Here is a 23,062-nt window from a genome sequence, read left to right as displayed (position 1 = left end):
TTTAGGGAAAAAAAAAAAAAACACAAAAAAACCTCTAAATCAAAGATAGTGGTTTTCTCTGGTGCAAAGTCAGGGGAGCGTAAGGAGAAACATATCAGTGGCCTTTAAGGAAAATACAACATTCCATTTCTTTAAAGAAAGCAAAACTAAAATGATTTTTTAAAAAGATTTATTTACTTATTTATTTGAAAGTCAGAGTTACACAGAGAGAGGAGAGGCAGAGAGAGAGAGAGAGAGAGGTCTTCCATCCGCTGGTTCACTCCCCAGTTGGCCGCAACGGCCGGAGCTGTGCCCATCTAAAGCCAGGAGCCAAGAGCTTCTTCTGGGTCTCTCAGGTGGGTGCAGGGGCCCAAGGACTTGAACCATCTTCCTACTGCTTTCCCAGGCCATAGCAGAGAGCTGGATTGGAAGAGGAGCAGACAGGACTAGAACCAGTGCCCATATGGGATGCCGGCACTTCAGGCCAGGGCATTAACCCACTGCGCCACAGTGCTGGCCACAAAACTAAAACGATTTAAGGATGGGTAAGTACATAGTTTCTAAACATTTGAAATAATGAGTCATTAGAAAATATGAGATGCATGCTGCTCTTCATTGCTATCACTTGAGGCTTTAAATGCCTCTTCCTACAGTTGCTTATCTGCCCATATCTTTAGAGAAAAAGAAAAGGTGAGGGAAGAAACACAAAGAAATGGTGTAACATGATAACAGCTGTGTCAGGCTACTGCAGAGTAACCATGCTAGAAGCTGCTGCCACCTTATCAGTCTAGATCAAAGCCACTATCACACCTGAGGCAAGCAGGGCCAAGGGGCACCTGCCCTGGAGGAGCAGCACAAAGCACGTGAGTATGCACACGCACACGTCCAGAAAGCAAGAGGGGACAGAGAGCTACATGTCTGTGAGCTGCAGAGACGACGCCCAAACTAAGGTGACCCTGGGAAGCTGAGGAGCCAGCAATCTGTCCAGTTGGCAATGGGGAATTCCTCAGGGAAAGGTGTAGGAAAGGGCATGGATCTGTATTTTAGAAAGACTGCTCAAATAGCAACATGGAGAGCAGATGGCAGAAGGCCAGGCCAAGGGCAAGCAGAGGCCCCCAGAAGAGCCAGTCCACCTGCCTTCACAGAGGGGACAGACGTCGGCACAGGGATTCACCAGGTGCCCAAACAAAATGCCACAAGTCCCACTTACCAACGTCTGTCATAGTTAACGTCTGATGGCCTCCCACGCCATCTCTACATCAGCTCTCTGCAGCGTGTGAGGCTCAGGAGAATCCTCAGGAACGTGCAGGGTCCCCGGCACAGAGGGCCAGGCACTGCCACTTACCCACCTACTGCCTAATGTGGGGCAGTTTATCATTACAGATGGCGCCAACGTGGTTAATTTCACAAAAATACTCAATCTCTTGAGTATCATAACTAAACTTGACAATGAGATGGTGAGACATCATGACACCTGCACCCCAGACAAGTTCCCCCATTGTTACCTGGCCAAGTACTTAGAAGACGTACAGTTCTTATAAAGGCAGGTACATGTTTATCTCCTACAGACACTGCTGTTGGGGCTGGCACTGTGGAACCGTCAGTAAAGCCACTGCCTGCAACTTCAGCATCCCACATGGGCACCAGTTTGTGTCTCAGATGCTCCACTTTCAATCCAGCTCCCTGTTAAGAGCCTGGGAAAAGCAGAAGAGGATGGCCCAAGTGCTGGGACCCTTGTTACACACCTGAGAGACTTGGATGAAGCTCCTGGCTCCTGGTTTCAGCTTTGCCCAGCACCAGCCATTGCTGCCATATGAGCAGTGACCCAGTGGATGGAAGTGCTCGCTCACTCTCTCCCTCTCTCTCTAAAATTCTTTCAAATAAATAAATAAATCTTAAAAAAAAAAAAAAAAAAAAAAAACACCGGTGCTGCCACCAGTGAGAAGGCTGGTGTCTTTGCGCAGCACAGAACCGGGCAGATCACCCCTGAGTGCACACAATTTCCCTCCCCAGATCTAGGACACACCTGACAAAAGCTAGAAACCAGCTGTTTGTAGAAAGTAGCTCTGTTGAGCACATTCTGCAAATGGATGCCTTTAAATGCCTCCATCTGCAAGTTAGTTACCAAAAAGACAGAATCGTATTGCATTAAAAAGTGTGCTTCAAGGACCAAACACCCTTCCTGAGGATCCCACATTTAAAACTATTTCCACAGGAATCCTAAGGCAGTACGCACCTGACCCTCTCTCTTCTGAGGTACAGATTTTCCTGGGGGCCACACAACTCAGGACTACAGGACTGTTCTCAGGGCTCCTGCTAGTGTATCCGTATATTCCTATGATAAAATTCCCTCGTCAAAACTCAAAGATGGAAGTTATTCATGGGGTATTAAAAAATGTTTAAACTGCAAATGGATACTGAAATAAGAAAGCCTGAGACCACTGCAATATACTTTAAAAATTTAGCAACAGGGTCAGCATTGTGCAGGTAAAGCTACCGCCTGCAACACCAGCATCCCATAAGAGTGCAGGCTCAAGTCCCAGCTGCTCCACTTCCAATCCAGCTCCCTGTTAATGCACCTGGGAAAGCAGCAGAGGATAGTCCCTGTCACCCATGTGGGAAACCCGGACGAACCTCCTGGCTCTTGGATTCAGCATGGCCCAATGCTGACCATTGCAGCCATTTGGGTAGTGAACCAGCAGATGGAAGATCTCTCTTTCTCTCTCTCTAACTCTGCCTTTCAAATAAATAAATAAAAAACAAAAACAAAAGCAAACAAAGAAACACTTAGCAACAGAACTTTCTAACTTGTTTCATAGATTCCAAACCAAAAGGCTGAGTTTTAAGCAATGTTAAAAACACATCAACATGCCACTTTCCATTCACTTGGCAAGAAAAACGGACATCAAGGAAAAGGGGTATTTACTGATATCTAGACAGAGAATGACAAGATACGACAGTGGGTGACGTTTAACTGGAAACACAAACTAGGCTCAAGGCATTCAGAAAGGCGGCACCCGGGTCAAGCCAGAATGTCTGGGTAGGAACCTAACTGAGAATAAACCCGACTCACACCCCACTGTCATCTTTAAAAATACATATCTATTTTTTTAAATCAGGGACAGGCACTCGGCCTAGCAGCCAAAAAGTCAGCTGGCCCACCCACATCCAAATGCCAGAGTGCCTAGGTTCAACACCCGACCCTGCTCCTAATTCCAGTTTCCTGCTAATGCAGAGCCTGGTAAGCAGGTGACAGCTTGCATACTTGGGTCTCTGCCACCCACTGGGGAGACCTGGGCTGAGCTGCTGGGTCCCAGCTTCTACCCTGGTACAGCCCCAGCTGTCTCAGGCTATTTGGGGAGTGATCCAACAGATAGAAAATCAATCAATCTCTGCCTCCGATCAGTATGTTTTGAATGTAAAAATAAATAAATAAGTAAATAAACACACACACACTTCATCGGGAAGATGACTGAGGAGGAGCAACATCTTAGGAGGAAAGTAACTGACCGTGACAGAGGAGAAGTCAAGTGTGTTTTAGCTGCCTGTGCCCTGAGCACACTGCAGTAACACCAGCAGAACAGCGTAAGCACTTGCTCTGAGGGCTGAGGACAGCCAAATGACCACATAAAATCTGTGCGTTTCAACACTGTTTAAACGGGTCTGAACTTCCCTGTTCCTGACCTCAGATGAATCCCAACACCATCAGCATTCAGAGTGCATCCACAAAGCCATAGGCCAGCAGTGGGCATCTTTAGGTGGTGGAGCTGAAGGCTGATGACCGCCTGCCCTGGACCAGGTGACATGGAAATTCACACTGCTAGTTTGATCAGAAGAGGTCTGGTCTCTGATAGCACAAGACCAGGCTTCTGACATCTGCTCCCTCCAGTCCTCAGAACCACCTTGCAAGGTAACGATTTTCCTTATCTGAAAACCAAAAAAGATGGATTACTTTTGTTTTTGTTTTTTAAAGATTTATTAATTTATTTGAAAGTCAGAGTTACTGAGTAGGGGAGGGAGGAAGGAGAGAGAGAGGAAGAGAGGCAGAGAGAGAGGTCTTCTATCCACTGGTTCACTCCTCAAATGGCCACCACAGCCAGGGACTGGGCCAGGCCAAAGCCAGAAGCCAGGTCTCCCACATGGGTGGCAGAGCCCAAGCACTTGGGCCATCTGCTGCCTTCCCAGATGCATCAGCAGGGAGCTGGCTCAGACGTGAAGCAGCCCAGACCTGAACCAGCGCTCTGATACAGGATACAGTGCTGCAAGCTGCAGCTCAGCATTATGTGCCACAGGCCAGTCCCTGGTCTCCCCTCAGACATAAGTACTGCATGACTCTTGAGCAGCAGGCAATAGTACTATGGCTGCAAACCTCAGAACTTCCCAGGGCAGGGCAACAGGGCACTTCCTGCACCGCCTCCTCCACATGTGTGGTCATGTTCCTAAAGGCAAAGTGGATAAAGTCCCTTCGCATTTGCAAATCCTTCAGGGGCTCCTAATCGCCTTCAGATCAAGCCTGTACTCCAGCACTCACCAAGCCCCTTGCTCCCCACTGACTTGCAGCCTGAAGGCCCACCCACACTCTACTTGGGCCACACGAGCATCCTCAGGTTGTAGCCCTCCTCCTGGGTTTCTAGGCCGTGGGATCGATTGCTGCCTGTGTGTGAAGCCTCTGAACCCACATTCACCCAGCTAATGATGGCCCATTCTTCAAGACTCAGGTCAAGCACAAACTTCTCTAGAAAACGATCACTTATATTCCCAAGGGGCATCAGGTCCTCTTTTAGGGGAATCCCACAAGACCCGTGGCCACAGCTCTTGGTGCAGCATCTGCTCTTGGTAACAGGGTTCCACATGTATAGATTCAACCAACCACAGAATGAAAGATTCAGGGGAAAAAACCAAACACTAGACATAAACATACTTTCTTCCTTATGATTACTCCCTAAACAATACAACTGATAACACAGCTATTACATTAAATATGATCAGTAATCCAGAGATAACAAAGTTTACAAGGAATGTGTGTAAGTTATACACAAATACTATGCCACTAGCCATTGACATGGCTCACTTGGCTAATCCTCCGCCTGCGGCGCCAGCACACCGGGTTCTAGTCCCGGTTGGGGCACCAGATTCTGTTCCAGTTGCTCCTCTTCCAGTCCAGCTCTCTGCTGTGGCCCAGGAAGGCAGTGGAGGATGGCCCAAGTGCTTCGGCCCTGCACCCGCGTGGGAGACCAGGAGGAAGCACCTGGCTCCTGGCTTTGGATGGGCACAGCGCCGGCCGTAGTGGCCATTTGGAGGGTGAACCAACAGAAAAGGAAGACCTTTCTCTCTGTCTGTCTCTCTCACTGTCCACTCTGCCTGTCAAAAATAAATAAATAAATATGGCCGGCGCCGTGGCTCAACAGGCTAATCCTCCGCCTTGCGGCGCCGGCACACCGGGTTCTAGTCCCGGTCGGGGCACCGATCCTGTCCCGGTTGCCCCTCTTCCAGGCCAGCTCTCTGCTGTGGCCAGGGAGTGCAGTGGAGGATGGCCCAAGTGCTTGGGCTCTGCACCCCATGGGAGACCAGGAGAAGCACCTGGCTCCTGCCATCGGAACAGCGCGGTGCGCCGGCCGCAGCGCGCTACCGCGGCGGCCATTAGAGGGTGAACCAACGGCAAAGGAAGACCTTTCTCTCTGTCTCTCTCTCACTGTCCACTCTGCCTGTCAAAAAAAAAAAAAATAAATAAATAAATAAATAAATAAATAAATAAATAAAAATACTATGCCATTTTGTATAAGGGACCTGAGTGTGCATAGATTTTAGTATCTATGGCTGTCCTGGAGCCAACCACTGTGATAATGGGGAGGCTGGATTTCTAGGACAATGGTGTTCTAACTACTGGCTCCCCTGCTCTTCTCTGAGGCCAGGCACAGATCTTTTACAACATGAGGTACAGAGGCCTAGCTCAACACCTGTGTTCAGTGAGTACTTGGGAATGACTGGAGCACCTGGCCTAGTGAGAGAGAGAGGCACATATACAAATAAACAGCATTTGATACCATAAAGGTACAAGACAGGTGCAGCAAGAATGCCAGCCATGGAAGCTGGGGGAAGGTAGGAAAACCTGCAGGAATCTGTCCACCTGCATCTCTGGGGTTTCCTTACCTGATTTGTCCAAGTTTCTTCAGACCCTGATGTTGCTCACGAGTGCCTGCTCTGAACCAAGCACCATGAAAAGCACTGCACACAAACTAACTCATCTGCTCAACAGCCCCTCTCTGCACGGCACTGATGGGGCAAGGCAGGCTCCAGAGGGCACTGGCTCAGTGTCACTGCCCTGGCTCTGTTAGTGGCTGAGTCAGGGTTTGAACCCAGATCTTGTCTCCCCAATCCAGGCTCCAACCAGCATTCTATGCTTCTGGCCTCCCCAAGTACTGGGTTTGCTAACTTCTACTAAAGCCAATTAAACAAGCCTGAAAGGGTAAGGTAAGATTTTTCTATTTTAGTCACTCAAATGAAAATGCACCTCAAATTATTACATACTTCCTGACTTTTCAGATTGAATACCCTGACTGTACCTTTTTTTTTTAACACCTCAGCACCACCTCCATGTTCATTACTAAGGGTGATATAAAGTAGTGATGCCCTCAGGGATGACTGTGTTATAACTGAGGTACAACAGATTGCCCCTGCATCAACAGCCTTGGATGTTAGCTCACCGGTGCTTTGCATGGTCCCTGGCTCCGAGCAGCACTCACAAGCACTCGTGAGAGCTGTGATTCTGATGCGCACTCCCCAGGCCCCGTCACAACCACTTCCTGCTACTGTGGGGAAGCCTGTCTCCACAGCCCGCCTGACCTGGTGCCTCTCATCTTCCACGGATGTAGCAGGCTTTTAGTGCTGCTCATCAAGTACTTCTGGCTCTCTGCTTCCCAGGCATGTGCAATCCCCTATCCTTCTTTAAAGTTAGGCATGGCTGTGGGACTTGCTTAGGCCAATGCAACGTGAATGAAAGAGACATGGGCCACACTGAGACAGAAACTTAAAAAGCCAGAGTCAGGGCCAACGCTGTGGTGCAGCCGGTTGAAGCCCTGGTCTGAAGCACCAGCATCCCACGTGGGTGCCGGTTCTAGTCTCGGCTGCTCCTCTTCCAATCCAGCTCTCTGCTATGGCCTGGGAAAGCAGTAGAAGGTGGCCCAAGTCCTTGGGCCCCTGCACCCGCGTGGGAGACCCAGAGGAAGTTCCTGGCTCCTGGCTTCAGATTGGTGCAGCTCCAGCCGTTGTGGCCATCTGGGGAGTGAACCAGTGGATGGAAGACCTCTCTCTCTCTCTCGCTCTCCCTCTCTCTATAACTCTGTCTTTCAAATAAATAAAAGAAATCTTTAAAAAAAAAAAAAAAAAAAGCCAGTGACCACTTGACCGCCACCTCTTCATCTACCTGGGGCCCTGAATGGCCGTGAGGAGCAGAGTTCCACATGTGCTCATGCTGGGCTGGCAGCATGAGAGAAGAGTCAACTCTCATTCTGCTGAAGCCACTGGAGTCTGGAGCTTTTGGTTAATACGGCCTAAGTCAAGCCACTCAGACCATTACTTCTTGTCTCTCAATAGAGGATGCTCTCACATGAGTAACTTCATTCACAGATTTTATAATGCACGTGTTGATTGCACAAAGGATCGTCTTTGCACTCCTCCTAAGTCAAAGCTCTTTAATATAAAAATGTATCTGTCAAGTACCTCCCCTGTAAAAACACTGTGTCAGATGATGAACCCAACAACTCATGTTTTGCAAAAGCTTCAGTCTTCCGTTGCGAGTACACAAAAGAACAAGGCAATTATAGCAAAAGGCCAGGCCCTGGTGGTACGGCAGCAGGAGAGAGGAGCTCTACAATGGAAGTTCCCCATCATAAGCACAACAATCAGAGGGCTAAGGGCGTCATTTAAGATAGGCAAGGCCAACATGAACAACATGGAACACAAAGCACGAAGATTTCCACTGATCAGGAAAACACAATAAATTCTAAGGGAGTGGCAAGAAATGAATTTGCAGGCCAGCGCTGTGGCTCAACAGGCTAATCCTCCGCCTTGCAGCGCCGGCACACCAGGTTCTAGTCCCGGTTGAGGTGCCAGATTCTGTCCCGGTTGCCCCTCTTCCAGGCCAGCTCTCTGCTATGGCCGGGAGTACAGTGGAGGATGGCCCAAGTGCTTGGGCCCTGCACCCCATGGGAGACCAGGATAAGTACCTGGCTCCTGCCTTGGGATCAGCGCAGTGCGCCGGCCACAGCGTGCCAGCTGTGGCGGCCATTGGAGGGTGAACCAACGGCAAAGGAAGACCTTTCTCTCTCTCTCTCTCACTGTCCACTCTGTCAAAAATAAAAAAATAAAATTAAAAAAAGAAATGAATTTGCTATTGTCCATGCCAGGCTGGTCTGCACCTAACTCCACACAGGGTGGGGGTGGGGAGAGCAGAGCCTGAGGGTCTTGGCCAGAAGTGACAGCACTTCACATGGAAAGATGGGAGATGAGAACAAAATGTTAGGGGGTTCCTGGAGCAATGCACGGGCATGGGGAAATGCACGTGAACAGTATCAAGGCTCCTCAAAGTGGTGTAATGACAGCAGGGGTGCAAAGCAGCAGATGCCAGAAATAGGGTGGCAGGAAGATCAGCAAGACCTGGCAACCAGCTGGACGTGGAGAGAAAAGAAGAATGAACTTGAGACGGAGAACCTGTGTAGCTGAAGGAATTGTTACCCCAGACAGCTGTAGCTCATCAGAAAAGTGACAACGGCAGCCCAATGCTGCTGCTGTGCCTTCTGACGGTCAGCTTGAGCTTCACCTGAAGGAAGGAGCACTCTCGCGCGTCACTCCCTGCTCCACCTGCCACAACAGCGCTTCTCGGATGGACGCCATCAACCTACCTTTTGTATCGGATGCCTCCAAGTTCCCCTCAGCCAATGCCTCGCACAAAACACGTACGCAGCACACACCTGACCGATCCAGAGTAAATCGGTCTCTAAGAACATGCGTGTCTCGGTTTATCGTTAGTAATTTACTTTTATTAAACCATAGTTAAGACACTTAGACATGTGAAATGGATTCACCACTTAATACCTCAAATATCTTTAAGAACCCCTGAGCTTAACAGCTGTTGTTGCCTTAAGAGATTATTTGAAAATACCATTTAGTCATAAATCCTTGTGCCAGCTTCCTTTTAATCCTCCAGACCAGGGGTGGGGAACGTCCAGCCCACTGGCTGTATGAGGCCCAAGAAATCATTTGGCCTGGGTGCCAAGGCAACCTCGAAATTCAGTACATCTACAGCAGGCTAACTTTCAGGCAGACGATTTTCAATGGCCCCTGAACGATCCAGATGGCCCCTGGCCTGACTCCCACCTTGAGGAGCCACCAGACAGGGCAGGGACCTGAGCTAAGAAACAACCCCACTTGTCCTGAGAGCCTTCTTACTTTCAGCCGTCTCATAAGTCCAGGGTTTGTTTTGGTTTGTTCCTACGTTCACCATCTACATACAACACAGACAATTCAAAGACCCACGGGGAAGTTTGTATGGTGTCCTTTCCGGGACACTATTCCTTCCTCAACTAATTAGGACAACGCGTTCTCACGTTTCATTCCTTCCTTGCTATGTAAGAGAAACACAAACAAAAGTGAGGTTTACTGAGGAAGCAGTGACAGCGGGCGCTGTCGTTAAGGAACCCCACGCGCTCACGGGACGCCCTCCTAACCAAACGCGCGCTCCTCGCTGAGCCGCCGTCTCCAGCTAGGCGGGACACAATAGGGGAGAAAGTGCCAGAAGGGCAGACGCAAGAGGTACTCTGCCAAGCAAAGTGACCCCGGGGGCCCCCCAAGATGCGACCGCGCGCAGGCCAGGGGGCGCCGACTCCCGCTCGGGCTCCCTGCCTGCACTTTTCCCTCCTCTTCCGAACCACCGCGTCCTTCCACAGAGCTGCGGGGTCTCGCGCGCAGGTGACCTCCGAGCGCTCGGCCAGCGAGCAGAGCAGTCGGCCTTCCTCCGCCCCGGCCTGCATGGAGCCCCCTCCCAGGCGAGGTCGCGCAGGCTCCCAGCCCGGGGAACCCGGGAGCCGTGCCCCGACCTCTGCTTCCCCAGCACAGTCGCGCGGGCTCCGCGCCCTACCCGGGGCCGCGGCCGAGGAGGGGGCGGCGCTGGACCGTTAGCCGCGGCCGTCGCGCCCCGAAGCGCGTGGGGCAGGACCTTACCGCAGCGGAGAGGGAAGCAGGGGGGAGGCGGTGCCCGGCCCCACGCGAGGCAGGAAGGCGCAGGCGGCGGCGCAGGGTGCGGCGACAGCCGCGGGGTACCCCGGCGGGCGCCCACGACGCGGTGGGCTGCATGGGCGCCGCCATAGTGGGGACGCAGCGGCGGGCGGGGCGCGCGGCCGCGACCCGGGGACGGCGGGACCACCAATCCCGCTCTCCGCCTCGGCGCCCTTGCCGGGGGTCGGGCCTGCACCGCCAATGAGCTCGCGGGAGCCGGGCGGAGCGCTGTGCGGACCAATGCGGAGCCGCGCTGAGCAAGCGGGCGGGCACAGGCCGGGGCCACCCAATAGGCGCGGAACCCAGAGTTTCCAGGCCCGCCCGCCGCGGGTGCCGGGCAGCGCAGGATGCGCGGGCCAGGGGTTGCTGAGCTGGAGTGCACACGCCCTCGCCACGTCCTCTCCGGCGTCCTGCTGCCCTGAGGAGCCCTCCTCCCCGCCTTCACCGACCAGAGGACGCTTCCTCGGCCGTGCGGGAGTGCCAAGTGAGGGCACGCCCGTGTAGTCCTCCGCAACGTGAACCCCCGCTAGTGCTCTCGTAGCCCGAGGCCTTGGACACCCACCCCCACCCCCCACCCCCGGCTCCGTGGTGCAAGGGCACGTTAGCAACTTCAAGGCCTCGTAGGAAACGTCTAGTTCGCCTCCCTACCCCGCCTCAGCCCACCTAGGTGCTGCAGGGGTCCCGTGCTCTCCCAACCCCACTGCATTCCAGCAGGGAGGTCGCACCCGGTACGCCCTCGGGAACAATGTAAAATCTCATTCCTCCGCAGTAAGGGGGAACTTGGACGACCATCCTTGGATGCCAACCCAAAGATCCTCCTTTACCCAAGGAAGGCAGGTGGCTGTGGCAAAAGGCTTCTTAGAGGGGCCTAAAATAGGCGGCGGCCGAGGGCAGCGGGGGAGCACAAGGCCGGTTCTGTGAGCTGGGAAAGTCCGGGTTTATTCCTGTTGACAAGTGTTGAGACGTGCAAAGTTTCTAGGAAGAATGGCTGACTGTTGAGTGAGAACTCTTGGGATTACACCAGGCACCCAGCCCCAAAGGGCTTTGGGCAAGAATGGGGACGGGGCTCAATGAGGGGGAGTGAGCTCTGGGACACCATGGAGAAAGGTGGGAAGTGTCCCTTTGGCAAACTTAAGTGACCACAGTGCCCACTCACTGATCCAGTAAGGCCTGGCACTGCCCAGCTCCCCTGGGAATTCTTAGTTCACATGTCAAAGTGCCCAACACCTGCTGCTCCTCCCTTCCCCCACACTGAGATACCAAGTAAGCCACTTGGCAAGCCCAGGGACACAAAGCAGGGTTGGGAGGAACTGAGTTGCCCCTAGCCTCTCCTTCACCTGGACAGGCTAAGCAAGCCACAGGAGTGCCCCCTCCCTACCCTATGACCCCTACCGCTTTCCACTTTGGCCTGAGGAACCCACCAGGCCAAGGGAACTTGGTATTTCTCCAGGAACTGTCTCACCAAACAGGCAGCTCAGGGATTGGCCTCAGGGACTCCGGCTTTGGGCACTTCCCTTTCAGACCAGCCCCAGGCTGAGGATAGGCCAGCCCCGCCCATTGAAAATGTTATCAGATGGGTCACAAGTGCAGCCAAGCTAGGCCTTTCCCATTTCCTCCTCCAAGGCAGAGGGAGCACAAAGACGTCCCTGCTCCCCCGTCCCACTGTGCTTGTCCTAATAGACCAGAAGCTGACGAGGAAGAAACCATCTCAGGACAGCTTGCCTTACTGGTTCCCCTTCAAACACACGCCCTGCTTCCAGGGCCTGTGACTCCAGGTCCACCTGAGCCTGACCCTGGGCCTCTTGGGCTCCATGGGGCAGACAAAGCCGATCCTCTGCTCAACATTTTATTGCTAAGGACAAGGTGATGCACCGCTTTTCAAAATAATTTGGTTTATAGCGTTCATACGTAACAAAAAAGGGGGAAGTATTATAAATCGATTCTTGTATACATAGGGTATAGGTGTAAAGCCCTCCAGTCCTGGGCCCAGGCAAACAAATGCATGAGGAGCAAAATCCTGTTTAACCCCTTCGTTGTTGCCCTCTAGTCCCACCCCCCCGCCCCCAAATCAGCTCCCTCCCACCCCAAGACCAGGAGCACATCCACACTTGCCCCTGGCCTCCAGCAACCCCAGTTCATCCTAACACCCCCCCGCCCCAGCCCCTGCATGATTGCAATTCTGTTGAATCACCCACCAGGCTCTGCCTGCTTCCATCATTAAAAATTCCCCTTCAGGGTATCCCCCATTGACACCCTCTAACACTGTGCCATGCGGCCTCCTTGCCTAGAATGCTGAGGACTTGTACCCCGTTAGCCCTGTGCGCTCCTTCAAGGGAGGACAAGAGGTGGCACTGACTCCTTAGCATCTCAATACTGCAGCTTTGCCAGCACTCTAGACATGTTCCAGGCCTGGACAGATGCCACACCCACCTCCGGCCAACCCCAGGGGCCCTTACTCAGCTCAGCTGAGGGCAGAATTTCACATTTTGTTTGCCCTACATAGGCAAGGAAGAAAGTAAAGGCCAGGGGCTGGCAGAAGCTGGTCCAGACCAAACACACATACCCACACACGCACACACATAAATACAAAAAGGGGGTAGGGACAAGTACCAGCACCTCTGACTAGTCGGTGCAGGTGCTCATTAGGAAGCTAAGTCCCAGGCCAGGAACAGGGCAACCAGCCCAGCCAGCACAGGCGACCCCTTTTATGGACTGGGGCCAGTGCAGCCACAGCATTCCAGTGCTCAGCCCCTCAGCTGGGAGACCAGAGGCTGCTGCCACATGTCCAGAGACGGCTGGTCCTTTCACTACATGGAATTCGAGGAGGGTGGGGGAGGTGAAGGGATCAGCTAGTTCATTCCTTCTTCTTTTTACAACTTCACTCGCAGGGCCTTCTTCCGAGTCCCAAGTGTCTGCTGTGCTGTGGACCCCCGAGTGCGCTTGCTGGCTGGGACCCTCTTGGACCCTTGGAAGCACCTACTCCATGATGGCTCGGTATAGCGCAGGCTCGATATAATCTTCCCGGTATCTGGAGTTGATAACCCGTTGCCGCTTCTTTTCTTGCTTTACCTCTTTCTCTGTGAAAATCTCGTTGAATCGCATATCTGAGGCTACTGACTACAGAAAAACAGGCAAACCAAATAATCACTTTGTGGCCAACCACCCCAAGGGAAAAACAGGGACACATCCTCGAATTGCTCCCTCCCGCCCAGGCAGGAACTAAGGGCTCAGAGAACACACACTCACCAGCCTGGACTTGACTCTCTTGGGAAGCTCTTCATCCAGCGTGTACACATCATCTCTCTTAACCACGAGCTGTGAGCCATCCTCAAACTCCACCTGCCAAGGAAACAAAGGTCTCTTGCTGGAATACCCCTGACTTTCTCCCTGGTCCACCACGTGCAGTGGCAGTATCTTGAAGCCCACAATAGGATTAGAACGCTGAAGGCCTGGCATGTCTGGAGCCATACCTGGCAGCCTGGACACAGGCAGACCTTAGTTCTGGAAGGGCTGTTACCAACCCATTATTCTCCCCAAGAACAAAGACTTGCCTGTGCTCCAAGAGGAAGCACCAAATTCACCAAGCATACCCGACTCACTGGCAGGAACGCTGGCTACCTGATACATCTGGATGGGGTGAGAGGCCACAAACTTGGCTCCGTAGACTTGGCCGTCTGTCCATCTCACTTGGACCACTTCCCCTTCAGCAGGAGGACCCAGCTGGAGACAGTCCTGGCTCTGAGGAAACAGGGAGGAAGGAATGAAAGGCAGGTTCCCCTGAGCACAATGAAAACTTCCATCTACTCAGGGAATAAACCAGGACAAAGTCATGCCCAGACCCCGCACAGAAGGCAGCACGCTACAGGCCGACAGACGCAGTGGTTAAGATCTGCCTGCTGTATCAAAAGTCTGCCCCATATCCTGCTCACCAAGGAAACAAAAACAAGCAGCTACGGTAAACTAAGACAGAATCACATCCCCCTGAAGGGCTGCTATGAAGGAATGCTGCAACGGTACTCAACGATGTTTGAAGAAATGTGTTCTTAAAATACAGGAAAGAAAAGAAAGGAGCACCTGCCACGGGACTTGGCGAATTACTGTAATAGAGTTTTACTCCTTCCAGAAGGGGTCCCTGGGATGAACCCTCCAGGCATTCCCGGCACGGGCTACAGGGCGTGCAAGGTCATGCGGGTGCATGTCTGGTGGGTAGACTAGGAGAAGGTCCTTAGGGACATGGCCCAAAAGCACACAGCACAGAGGGCAGGGCCAGGCAGTCTGAAAAGAGATGGCGTTCATAGCTGGCAAGAGGGAGCACAGGCTCTGGGTCTGTGCTGTCCTGCTGGGTCATTTATTGAGTAGAAACAGTTCTACAGTAAATTTCCAGTTCACTTATTGGCTAGCTAATCGTTTGTTTTGAAAGAATCTCACAATGAAGCAGAAACTTCAGCCATCTCCTCCCTCCAGTCTAAGACGGAAGCTTTAAATGAACGTGCTCTTTGAGAAAGCACTTCCACTCTGCAATTCAGCTTCACCTCCTTTCACAGCAGTATCCCAGCATGCTTTGCAACCTGTGAGATCCTTCTGGGCAGCATGTGAGGCCATGACTATTTTCCTAATGATGAGAACATTAGCCTTTGTCAGTGTGTTGACACTTGCAGTGATTGTGTAAAATCTATGCTGGGTACAACTGCTGGCACTGGAGCTCACTCTGAGACAATGGCCCTCAGCTCTGCTGTTACTACATTCGTCATCACTGAGCATTCATACTTGGGGGAGGCGGGGGGGGGCAAGAAAGCCGTTCCATGGAACAATGCCCCTGCTGAAGCAATACAAATTACTGGGGCCAGTGCTGTGGCACAGCGGGTAAAGCTACCATTTGCAACACCAGCATCCTGTATCGGAGTGCCAGTCTGAGTCCTGACCACTCTGCTTCTGATCCAGCCCCAGGATGCACCTGGCAAAACAACAGAAAATGGCCCAAGTACTTGGAGCCTCTGCTATCCAAGTAGGAGACCTGGATGGAGTTCCTGACACCTGGATTCAGCCAGCTCAGACCTGGCTGTGAAAGGCATTCGGAGAGTAAAATGACAAATGAAAGATCTCTTTCTCTCCATCACTCTTTTTAAGACAATTTTTAAAATCCTTTTGTTACATCTCAATCTTTGAGGACATGAGTTAGTACTCACAAGACACGCCACAGCATGATGCCTGTCTTCAGGACTGACACCCATGCTGTTGTTGGAGCAATGAGCTACACTAGCTGCTTTGTTCCTGGAGCACCAGTTTTATTATGGGGGGGGGGGGTTTGAGGGAGTGAGGTGTGGTGGATAATGACTGACGAATTCTAGCCACAGTGACTCAAATATGATGCAGCTTCATGAAAATGAATGAGGTGACCCTGTCACTTCAAGGAAAAAAACAGTCTATTGAGAAAAAAAATTCAGGTTTTCAAGCAAAAATGAGACTTGCAGAAAAGTATCTTAGATGGGTTGTACCAATGAATGTGACTTTTTGTATTTATAATAAGATGTAACAATACTTGGAAGAGCTCCACAGCCTAGAGCACCAGTGATTTCTGAACACTCAGGGTATGAGGTACGAAACCATGCATGGAGTCCAGTGGATTGTAACGTAACACAGTAAGAAAGCCCACAGATGTGCCTCCCGATTCCACGCTGCAACTCACTCTTAGGAAACTGCCATTTGCTGAGCCTGGGTGGGTTATCAGACAATAACAACTATAATGATCCGAAAGGCCACTTATTAAAGTATCCCTCTCCTTTCCAACAACCCTGTCTCTGTATGAAGCCAAATTTTCATCCTAGAATTAAACCAAAACATATCATCACAGGTTGAGTGAATAAATGACAATGGCACTCTTCTCACTAGTTGATTTTTCTAGAAGTTATTTTATCAATTTTAATATCTAATAGAGTAAATATTGATGGACCCATAAAGATCTCAAGAAATTCAACAACAAAACAAACAACCCAGTTAAGAAATGGGCAAAGGACACGAACAGGACTAACCACAAATGGCCAACAGACACACTAGGCATCAGGGAAATGCAAATAAAAACCAGTGTTTCACTTTACCCCAGTTAAAATGGGTACTATCCAAAAATCAAAAGATAACAGATACTGGTGAGGATATGGGAGGGAAAAAAAGTACCCTAACACACTGTTGTTAGGAATGTAAACTGATACAACCATAATGAAAGACAGTATGGAGATTCCACAGAAACCTAAAAATAGATCTACCATATGACCCAGCCATCTCACTCCTGGGAATATACTCAAAGGAAATGAAATCAGCATAGGAAAGAGTTACTTACATCCATGTTTATACCAGCTCAATTCACAATAGCTAAGATATGGAACCAACCCAGATGTCCATCAATTGATGACTGGATAAAGAAAATGTGGTATATATACATATACAATGGAATACTACTCAGACATTAAAAAAGAATGAAATATTGCCTTTTGCAACAAAATGGATGCAACTGGAGATCATTATGCTTACTGAAATAAATCAGACCCAAAAAGGCAAATATCACATTGTTGCTGATTTATGGCAGCTAATGTATAGAATACGGAACAAAACAAAAACAAAAACAATATATATGAGGGAAACTGAAATCCTGGGATTTGATTATTATTTATAGCCCATGTCTATATTCCTGTTGAAAAATGGTTTTTCTGGCCAGCACCGTAGCACAGTAGGTTAATCCTCCGCCTGCAGTGACAGCATCCCATATGGGCACCAGTTCCAGTCCCCTCTGCTCCTCTTCCAATCCAGCTCTCTGCTATGGCCTGGGAAAGCAGAAGAAGATAGCCCAAGTCCTTGGGCCCCTGCATCCACATGGGAGACCAAGAAGAAGCTCCTGGCTCCTGGCTTCGGATTGGTGCAGCTCCGGCCATTGTGGCCATTTGGGGAGTGAATCAACGGATGGAAGACCTTTCTCTGTTTCTCCCTTTCACTGTCTGTAACTCTACCTCTCAAATATATAAATAAAATCTTTTAAAAAACTGGTTTTTCTACTTTTAACTTCTTGAACTCCTTATTTAGTAAAGCACTAACCCTGTGATTATAAAGAAAGCTAAAAATACCACGAACGTTAGAAAAGGAAAAAAAAAAAAGGAAGGAAGGAGGCAGGGAGGGAACTGTCATATTCTTGGAGGTATATCTATGAACTACTTGAAATATACTGACTACATTAATAAGTAAATATACATAGAGACATAACCCACAAAAATACAAGCTTCGAGGCCCTTACTAATTTTTAGACAAAAAAGCCTGAGATTACTGTTCTCTAAATTAAAGACAGAGTCAGGTACTGTGGCACAGCAAGTCAACTGCTTGAGCCATCTGTATCCCAGCTGCTCTGCTTCTAATTCAGCTCCCTGCTAATACACCTGAGAAGCATCAGATAATGGCCCAAATGCTTGGTCCCTGCCACCCAAGTGGGAGATCAGGAGGAGTTTCTGGCTCCTGGCTTTTGCCTGTCCTAGGCCTGGCTGTTTCAGGTTTTTGAGGACTGAACCAGTGGATGTGGGCTGTGTGTATGTATGTGTGTCTCACTCTGCCTTTCAAATAAATAAACCTTTAAATATAAATACATGAAAATACCCTACCAACTTCTCAGAGTTGGTATGAGAAAATATATTTGATACAAAGCATTTAACATAGTGACTGCCATATTTTAACAGCTTAATAAATCATCGCTATACTACTGTTATGAATGCCACTAATGCCTTTATCATGACATTAGTCTACTTTGTTACTAAGGAAGGTGCTTTTAGCAGTTAAGTAACTAATGTGGTATAAACATGGGAAATACTCAATTTGTTAAGGGAAGAAATGACTTCACTCCTCTGCCTTGGTGCTTGGTCTACCCCACTTACAGGCAGGTGGGACAGGTGAAATGTGAACTAAGTCCTGAATACTCAGCCAGGAAACCTAGGATCAGGTCCAGGCAAGGCCGCCAGTGTCTAAGGTGTTGCTAACATGAGCAGGCCAGCAGTGTCCCCAAAGAGATTATCTACCAAGAGGACATGGTAGAGAAGAGAACTAGACCATTCTCCTGCAATCACACAGCTGCTAGGCAAGGGAGCTGGCATTGGCACCTGGTTTGATTCCAAAGCCTGGGTTCTGTGGCGTACCAGGACCAGCAAGGACAGTTTAGACTGAAATCAATAAATATTTCAGAGAACAGCAGGAAATACTGATTCCCACGACATTCCAGGGGAAGAAGTGGAGTATCCTAGTAGCAAGGAGAGACCAGTACCTTTGCTTGTCGGGGAAGGGCGGGGTAGGCAAGGATGGGCTGTAAAGGGCAAGCAGACCAGGCTGGCAGTCTGCCAGCCACACCTGGAAACACCCCCCACCGCCAGCTGCCCGAGCGGCCCCAGGCAGACATTACCACTATATCCTCAGGATAAAGATTGTCGCTGAAGGAGCCATCGTCGAAGTTGACTTCATAGAAGGTCTCTGTGGTGAGCCTGACCACCTCGCACTGGTAGAAGCGCCCGTTCTTATGCTTGCTAATGACCTTCTGGCCCGCAGTGATGCTCTGCAAGGCACCCTTGGCACGCTGAAAGAGACAGAGACCAGCTTACTCACACGCTGAGTTGACAGGTCCAGCAAATGGGGAGCAAATCACTTGGCTCCTCTCTATCAGGGAAAGGTAAACACGAGTGTGGAAAACAGAAAGCAGAAAAGGGATGGGAGGTGTGACAGGCCTTTCCAGGCATCTGTGTCCTGACCAGGACACTGGAAGAAACCAGTGTCATGTTTTCCTCCTTAAATGCAGCTCCTCCCTGGCCACATTGGTCCTTATACCCCAGTGCCTTATCCCAAACTCCGTGAAGACTCTCAGGACTTCCCTAAAAGCTGACCAAATAGCACATACTGATGCACATGGCCTAGACACACATGAGAACATCTAAGAAAGGACTTAACAGGTGACCTGAGGCCCTGGGCCCCAGGCAACGCTTCGTATCAACCCAAGCATCAGCTCTACCCTCAGGGCCCGGGCACACAGGCTTCCTGGGTGCGCAGCAGACTGTCCCCCCTCCCCCATTCCAAGGACCCCGCCATCTCTGTAGCCCTCACATCACCCTCCTGGTCCTGTCTTTACCCTTGACGCAAAGTGGATCACAAAGCAGGCAGAGGACTCCTGTCCAAGCACCCCGTTGCTGCCATGCCAGCCACCTTGCTCTTCCTGCAGCTCAGGTCTCCATGCTGCTGTGCCCTTGCCCCGAGCCACAGTTTCCCAGTGTCTGCCCAAGGGCTTCTCACATCCAAATGGCAACTCACTGGTGGGGCCAGTGTGGTGGTGCAGTGGGTTAAGCCATCTGCAGTGCCAGCATCCCATATGGGTGCCAGTTCCAGTCCTGGCTGCTCCACTTCCGATCCAGCTCCTTCCTAATGTGTCTGGGAATGCAGTGGAAGATGGTCCAAGTGCTTGGGCCTCTGCACCCATGAGAAAGACCTGGAAGAATCTCCTGACTCCGTTCAGATCAGCCCAGCTCTGACCATCACCGCCATTTGGAGAGTGAAACAGCGAATGGAAGATCTGAGGATCTTCCTCTCCCTCTCCCTCTCTGTAACTCTACCTTTCAAATCAATAAAATAAAGCTTTAAAAAATAAAATAAAACTTACTAGCACCATTCCCTTCAACCTCCTCATTCTGCCCTCATATTACACAGCGCGCTTCTCACCTTCTGACATACTGAGCGCTTACCTGTTTCCTAAATGGCTTTTATATGTACTGCTGCACCCAGGCACAGAGACTTCGACACCAGAGTCGTCCCCAACAACATTCTGGCTTCCCGCCAGACTGCCCAGTACTCAATGACCGCCAAGCCAGACTGCTTCCCCGACGGCTTGTGGCTCTCCTGTTCCTTCTGCTGCCTTGCTGGCCTGCAGCAGTCTCCTGCTTCCACTGGCTCATGCTGTTACCTGCCTCCCAGCACGGGGATCTCCAGAGCCCAGTTTCTAACAGGACCCAGATTTGACTGTCCCACTAACTGCCAGTAACATTCACATCTTCCCAGGTAATCCAAGCTGCCTACTGGTTGCTCTACCACACAGCTCCCGCGGCTTCCAAACCAGCCTTCCACCCGGCCCCATCTCAATTGCTGCTTGCAGTTAACAGCACCATCATATTATCTTTGCCATCTCTCAAGGGAGTAAGCTGAGTCAACTTCAACGCCTACTCCCTCATCCCCTCCCCCACCTCTCCCTCTCTCTGCATCCTGTCCCCATGGCAGTGAACACACCCTGTCAATCTTACTTACAGTAGGGCAGACCTCAGGGTTAGTAGCAACCCCAAAGCTTTGCCTACACGTTCCCATTTCAGATCTTACTCTGTCCAAGGCTAATTGGTTTTCAACACCCTCCAATTTTCTTAAAAAAAGATTTTTATTTATTTGAGAGGTAGAGTTACAGATAGTGAGAGGGAGAAACAGAGAGAAAGGTCTTCCATCTGTTGGTTCACTCCTCAAATGGCTACAACCACCAGAACTGTGCCAATCCAAAGCCAGGAGCTTCTTCCGGGTCTCCCATGCAGGTGCTAGGGCCTAAGGACTTGGGCTATCTTCTACTGCTTTCCCAAGCCACAGCAGAGAGCTGGACTGGAAGAGGAGCAGCCAGGACTAGAATCGGTGCCCACATGGGATGCTAGCGCCACAGGCGGAGGATTAACCTACTGCCCCATGGCATCGGCCCCTCCAATTTTTATTCCTTGAATCCTATCCTCAAACAACCACTGCAGTTATTGCTTAAAAACATAGTGCAGGGAAGGGCATTTAGCCTAACAGTTAAGTCACCTAGGTCAATACCCAGGTCTGACTCCTGACTTCCTGCTAATGCAGATCTTGGAAAGTGATGATTTAAGCAGTTGAGTCCCTGCTGCCCACGTGGGAGACCTGAATTGGGATCCTGGCTCCTGGCTGCAGGACCATTCTGGGCATTTGGGAAGTGAACCAGCAGAAGGAAACTCTTTTTTAAAAAAATAAAAATAAAATTGGGCTAAGCAGCCTCTTGGGGTGCCTGCATTCCATATTAGAGTGCCTATTCAAGTCCTGGCTACTCAGTGCTCCTAGTCCAAATTCCTACTAATGTGCCTGAGAGGCAGTAATGATGGCCCAAGTACTTCTGTTCCCACCACCCACACAGGAGACCTGATGGAGTTTCCAGGCACTGGCTGCTGCAGGCATTTGCAGAATAGAACCAGCAATTAGAAGATCTCTCTGTGGTGCCAGCATCCAATACGGGCGCCAGTTCAAATCCTGGCTGTTCCACTTCCCATCTAACTCCTGCTAAAATATCTGGGAAAGCAGTAGAAGATGACCCAAGTGCTTGGGCCCCTACACCCATGTGAGAGACCTGGAAGAAGCTTCTGGCTACTGGCTTCAGACTAGCCCAGCTCTGGCCATTGTGGCCATTTGGCGAGCGAATAAGTGGAAGGAAGATCTCTCTCTATATTCTGCCTCACAAAAAATAGAGCTTTAAAAAAAATATGTAGTTCAAAACCATAATATTCATAAAGTTCTCCTCATCCAATGGAAGAAGAGAAGTCAAACTCCCCAGTGTGGCCGCTCAGGGCTTCCTTCCACCCTAGCACTGCTGGTTGCCAAACATCAACCCCAACACACTCCCAGAAGCAGTCGTGCATGGTCATACTTTGCAGACTGGCTCCTTCTGCTGCTGCTGCAGCCTTGGACACCTGCCAGCTCACAACTCCACCTTATCATTTAGAACACACTTCAAATGCCACCTTACCCCAACTCTTTCCTAATACCTCCAACTAACATTCTTGTGTATCTTTCTCTGGGCCCCATCAGTTAGTGCAGCTCACGGCTAATTGTCAGGAGCTTTCCAGATTAGCCCTCAACATTCCCAGCACTTCTGCTAAGTCCCTGGCACTGGGTTTAGATCACCCAGACTGGTAAGATACAGGTCCTCAAGGAGTTTATCCCGGTAGAGAGGGAACAAGTTAACAGACCATTAACAGGAATCAGCCACTGCTGCTTTGGTGCCAGGGATTATGAAGTACAAGGCAGGGAAGAGAGATGGACAAGTGGCTTATTTTAATCCCTGCCCTTGACTCCATGACACTCACCATAAAGGCATGCAGAGAACATGATCCTGAAAACTGTCAGGAGGACTCTAGAATGACCCCCTCCTCACCTCCAAATTAGGAATCTTGTGCCGAAAGCAGGTAATGAAGACAACGAAAGGCCAGTCATCGGGCTGCATCATCACTCCTGCAGCCTGGGCACAGCTCACATGGAAGGCAGTCGGGCACCGGCCGTGAGAACACTGCACGCAGCAGCCAGCAGCTCTTTTCCTCCGCTTCTTGCAGAAGACACATTTCTACAGCACATGACAAGGAGGCCACTGACTGCAGGAACTGACAGGACAGCCTCCTCCATTGTCCCCCATCCCAACTCCACACAGCCCAACCAGCCAGAGCTAATGCCTCTCCCAAAACAGAGGGCAGACAGCTTGTTCTGTGTCATTTAATGACAAGGCATGGATCCCCTACTCTGACCAGAGCCAAGGGCCACAGGTGGCTGCTGGGCCAAGCGGAAATGCTTTGCTCCCCTGCTGCCCGTGGTGTGCACGGGCCCACTCTCCATCCTGTCTTCCTTACCAGTTTGAAGCGAGGCAGAGGGATTTTGCTCACATCCACTGGACTTCTCTCTGCAATGTTGACAAACCTCGCTTCCAGAATTGCCACAGCACATGAGACGTGGACCCACCTGCCAAGAGGCGACAGTGCCCTGAACATCTCTGGGT

General features: G+C 50.6%; 2 protein-coding genes across 7 annotated transcripts in view; both read right to left on the bottom strand.

The window, feature by feature from the left end:
• ST3GAL3 (ST3 beta-galactoside alpha-2,3-sialyltransferase 3) overlaps positions 1 to 10,328 on the bottom strand; it is a 233,531-nt gene extending 223,203 nt beyond the window's left edge. For 2 of the 5 annotated variants that reach the window (XM_062191125.1, XM_062191127.1), the window contains exon 1: positions 10,198 to 10,328. The gene's annotated coding sequence lies outside the window, so the exon portion shown is untranslated. The remainder of the gene's footprint in view (positions 1 to 10,197) is intronic. The other 3 variants (XR_009865916.1, XM_062191124.1, XM_062191123.1) reach the window with 3 other exon arrangements.
• Positions 10,329 to 12,406: 2,078 nt separating this feature from the next.
• KDM4A (lysine demethylase 4A) overlaps positions 12,407 to 23,062 on the bottom strand; it is a 44,621-nt gene continuing 33,965 nt past the window's right edge. For both annotated transcript variants that reach the window (XM_062191121.1, XM_062191122.1), the window contains exons 17-22: positions 22,917 to 23,025; positions 22,451 to 22,636; positions 18,677 to 18,847; positions 13,870 to 13,989; positions 13,498 to 13,590; positions 12,407 to 13,368 (exon numbers count right to left, since the gene is read on the bottom strand). In XM_062191121.1, coding sequence (XP_062047105.1) covers positions 13,228 to 13,368; positions 13,498 to 13,590; positions 13,870 to 13,989; positions 18,677 to 18,847; positions 22,451 to 22,636; positions 22,917 to 23,025 — 820 coding nt within the window. In that variant the 3' untranslated portion in view covers positions 12,407 to 13,227. The remainder of the gene's footprint in view (positions 13,369 to 13,497; positions 13,591 to 13,869; positions 13,990 to 18,676; positions 18,848 to 22,450; positions 22,637 to 22,916; positions 23,026 to 23,062) is intronic.

Source organism: Lepus europaeus, chromosome 5 (genome assembly GCF_033115175.1).
Source record: "Lepus europaeus isolate LE1 chromosome 5, mLepTim1.pri, whole genome shotgun sequence".
Classification (NCBI taxonomy): Eukaryota; Metazoa; Chordata; class Mammalia; order Lagomorpha; family Leporidae; genus Lepus; species Lepus europaeus.
Note: the sequence above shows the minus strand (reverse complement) of the source record. Positions and strands in the feature narration are given on the sequence as shown.